The sequence below is a fragment of the Agelaius tricolor genome, unplaced genomic scaffold, assembly GCF_023055355.1.
Source record: "Agelaius tricolor isolate 1412-34295 unplaced genomic scaffold, bAgeTri1.0.p SCAF_19, whole genome shotgun sequence".
Taxonomy (NCBI): Eukaryota; Metazoa; Chordata; class Aves; order Passeriformes; family Icteridae; genus Agelaius; species Agelaius tricolor.
Window position 1 is genome coordinate 16,536,949 of NW_027269279.1, and position 4,306 is coordinate 16,541,254.

The 4,306-nt window shown below is 51.3% G+C and overlaps 1 protein-coding gene across 1 annotated transcript; it reads right to left on the reverse strand.

Moving 5' to 3' along the window:
* Positions 1-551: 551 nt before the first annotated feature.
* On the reverse strand, positions 552-4,151 carry MRPS34 (mitochondrial ribosomal protein S34). The gene is made up of 3 exons (XM_071444665.1): positions 2,214-4,151; positions 2,070-2,112; positions 552-1,238 (listed from the first exon to the last, which is right to left on the reverse strand). Exons 1-3 carry the CDS (start codon positions 2,529-2,531, stop codon positions 961-963), a joined length of 639 nt encoding a protein of 212 aa, XP_071300766.1. The 5' UTR covers positions 2,532-4,151; the 3' UTR covers positions 552-960.
* Positions 4,152-4,306: the final 155 nt, after the last annotated feature.

Here is a 4,306-nt window from a genome sequence, read left to right on the forward strand (position 1 = left end):
TTTGATTTCAGGATGCTGCAGTAAATGGAACACCACCTCCTGACTATCTGCAGACACAGGAACTAAACAGTTACTTCTGCAGGGAATCAATATATAAAGCTGAATGGCTCTTGTGCTCCCTCCACCCACACCCAGACCAGAGCCTCCAACAGCCTTTGACACAGCAGCAGCATCTGCAGCCACTGCAAGAGAAGATGAAATACCATGAACTGTGCTCAGGAGCTGCATGTTTTAACGTTCACAACGTGTTGCCCTGGAACATGGGTAATTTACAATTGGCTTCAAATGGTAAAAGCCAATCCCACCTCCTTTGCATCACCAGAGCGAAAATAATTTCCCCTATCTCTTGACAGCCATCTTTGGGAGTAAGAGACGGATAGCTTTGGATTATCTTAGTATTGAAGTCATGTTTCTCACTTCTTGTTCACTGCCTTCATATGCTAGTAACAGATCATTCTGCAGAGAACCAGATGCTGTGCCTGAGCTAATGGCTCTCCATTTGGCTGTCACAATGTCTCGGCATTGAAAAAAAATCATGGGTTTTCTTAGAATTGTGCTGCAGAATTAACATTTATTTCCATTTGAAGATACATTTTTTCACAGCTCTGTGAAATACTGTGATATTTACAGTCATTTTTCTGTGATTCATGCAGGACCCAAGTTATATAAAAAATGTTATGCTCCAAAGAACTGCAGCTGGCTGAAGCTGCAGCTGAAGCTGTGTATTTAGAGACTATCCAGGGAACCAAGAAGACTCCTCTGCTCACTGTAACCAAAGTTATGGAAGAGGAGTCTGAATATATCTGCATCTTCCCTTTCAGATGAGGTGTACAGGGCTGAGGAGAAAGCTGGAAACATCCTAGGACAATGGGCACAGAGGGGCTCTGTAAGACCCTTTGTGCACTGAGCTTCTAACAGGTAGTGAGAGCACATGGGATGCTTAGGACACTGAAGAAGTCTCTATACCGGTGTTCCAGTAGCTTTTTTATTTGCCCACTCTTGGGGAGAGGCCAGGACCTTCTCCAGATCAATAATTGGCTCTTCCATGATTGGTTTTCCCTCCTTCTGCCACTGTGCAAGGATCATGGCTCGGAGCAGTGGTGGGTATGGCAGGAACCGAACAGTCACCTCAGGCACTGGGATGAATTTCTTGAAGGCCTCCTCCTCGTGTTTGGGCACTATACGCCAGTCATGGTACATTGCTTTGTCAATCTCCCTCACTCCCTCTTCAGTTTTGCCTGGGAAAAGATGATGAACACCAGTGGGTAACACCATCACATAAAACTGCCTCCAGACACAGCAAGTGTTGACTCTTTGGCACCAAAAATGCTACAAAAGGCAAGAGTCAACAGAGTTTTCAAAGGGCTGGACAAATTATTCCCTGCTATACTATAGGATCTCACTTCTGTCCTTGAGAATTGAAATAGAAATAGAAACAGGTTCCAGCTGAGTGGGTGATTCCCTCTCTTAATTTAAAGGTTTGCTTTGTCTCTCTCAAGTTCCATTTCCATGGTTAAAGAACAAGAGTAATTTCTCCCTACACTGATGAAAGCTTCCTGGAAAACTAAGTGTTAGAAGTGGCCAACAACTTAAAACCTTTGAATGAGTACTATTTCAGTAATTCCAGTAAGGGAAAATTATATACTTAATATAAAGCAACTCTAAAAAGGAAAATTCACTCATACAACTCCAATCATTAAATTAAAATTCCAGTAACACAACTTCATTGCCATTGCACTTTTTCCTTTTTAGAGACAATTTAAATTGGAATACCCTCATGCTCATACTGTGTCTTGCTTTGAAAGTCTCAGAACAGTCTGTCAGCTCATCTAATAAGCCTTTAGTGCTGCTGTTCCCCAAGGTCATATTCCACTGGCTCTCCCACAGCATTCCTTAGAAAGACATTGTGAAGGGGCTAGATTCCCTAAATGCAAGGAACTTCTTTTCCCATAAAAAGATGTGAGAAAAACAAATTTCCCAGTCAGGCAGCCTGCGGTTTCTCTGCTACCCTCACGCACCCAGTGCTCTCTAGCTCTGCCCCCATGTGTGGGAAAACGAGCTGGTTTTACCTTTGAAGGTCAGGTAGCCCCAAGCTCTTCCATGGTCCATGTTCTGCAAAGAAAAGAGGAACCTGTTGAGGGTGGGTCGCGGCGGGGTGGATGGCGGGAGCTCCGCAGGGCGCGGGGGGGCGGCGGGCGGGACGGGGCAGGTACCTCGGCCGTGTAGTCCGCCTTCACCTTGGTGATGACCCAGTAGCATGGCTCGCGGTGCGCCCACAGCCAGGACTTGCGGGTGACGGTGCGGCCCACGCCGAAGCGCGGCAGGCGGCAGAGCAGCGCCAACAGCCGGTTCTCGTTCCGCACGTCCTCCCAGGCTCGCACGGGCAGCCGTTTCTGCGTCAACGGCCGCCGCATGGTCTCGTAGTCCACGGCGAAGCGCTCAGAGTCCCGCGGCCGATCCTTCAGCGCCCTGTACTCGCGTATCTTCCTGGCCATGGCGGCGATAGGCCGGTGCAGCTTCTTGCGGGCCATGGCGGCGGCCGAGGGTGCGGAGCGGGCAGAACCGAGCGCCGCACCTGGATCCGCTGCTCCCGCCTCTACCGGAAGCCGCGCCGGGCCCCGCGGAAGTCGCCCCGCCCGTCGCCAGGGTCAACCGCAGCGTTCCGCGTGGCCCAGCCGCCCGCAGCGGGTGCTCTCAGGCTGCTGCCCGCAGAGCGCACAGCGTGCCGGGGCCCGTCGCTGTGGTGCGGACCTGCCCGTGCCAGCAGGCCAGGCGCGGCCTGATGGTACTGTGTGCTAGGCGGCTCTCGGGGGAGCCGGGCTTGGTTGTTGAGATGCATCTGAACAGTCTCTGGTTTAGAAAAATCTGCGCAGATTCTGCTATGCCAGGGAACGTTCAAAACCCGAATAAACCAGGTTTCAGGAAGATTAAAGCAACAGGTCTGGCCCAGGTCTTCAATCAGAGGCTGGGCCACGAGCAGCAGCCGGGTCATGAAACTCCGTACTGGAATGAGACAAATTCCTCTGAGCTGCTCCAGTCATGGAATGCCAGCACAGTGAGGCTACACTTTTAATGAGTAGACTTTAAGTAAAAACTGCATAGATCAGCCCTTGGATTTTGGCTAAATACTGGTAAATTAAATCTTGACAGAAGGCTTTTTTTCATTGAAATCTGTATCTTAAATTAAAAGAAGCACAGCAATTCCAGCACTGCTGCTAAGTCCTATATTGAAGGCATTCAGGATACTGAGTGGGTTTTTCCAGCAGCCAAGATCAATGTGTGAGGAGAAAGTGGTGTGTTCATGTGTGCTGCACACTAAAAAAGTAAACCACACATTAAAAAGGCTGACAATGCTCTTAAGACTAATATGGTGCATCTCTTGAAAAAAGATAGGGGCATAGGAGTAAGTAGGAGGTAGCTGATTAAGTTGAGAAACACTGGCTTACAATAAAATACTTGATCTCAACCCAGCTGTTAAAAACGAGAGGAAATTCCCGGTACTAAAGTGATTTGGGGGAACTAGCAGAGCAGTTAAACCACTTATAATAAGGTACAGAGTTGGGAGCTTGTACCCAAGGGTTGTGCAGCACAAGGATCAAGCTCGTTTCTGTTTAAGGCCCCTACATATCAGTTTCTGTGCGTCCACAGAGCAGAAGAGGTGACAAGAATGCTTGAAAAATTATGGAATTGGCTTTGCTGGACGGACAGAAATTAAAGACGCCACCACACACAGCAAGTCATCAAGTAAACGATGCAGCTCCGCAACAGCCGACCACATACGGCGTCTCCCCCTGCCCGGGTGAACGAGCGCAAATCATGTTCCAAACCCGCCACTTCCTGGTGTGGCTCCGCGGGGCTAACGGGGGATACATACACAGTTCGAGGGCAGCGAGCAGCGGCAGCAACGGAGCCCTTCGGTTTCTGCTTCTTAAGGGGAATTCTGTCAAGGGAACCGCTGTTAATTGGGGGGTGCTGCAGCGCCCTTCGCTGCCTCGGCGCAAACACGGGCGGGGGCGGCAGCCACCACCAGAGGGGCCCAGCAAAGAGACACCGCCCCACGAGCCGCCACCTGCACTTCCAACGATACGCTCGGCACACGGCGCTGCTTCCGACACTTCCGACGATGCGCTCCACACCGAGCTCCCGCGCAACGGCCCCTCCACACCCACGGCGGGGAAGCAGCCCCGGGAGCGTCCGGCAGAGCTCTGCCCCGCCCCCGCCCCGCGCGCCCATGGGAGCCGCCACCGTCCCGGCGTCGCGGGGGGGGAGGGGGCGGCTGCCACTGACAGCCCTCCTGCAGCAGTGA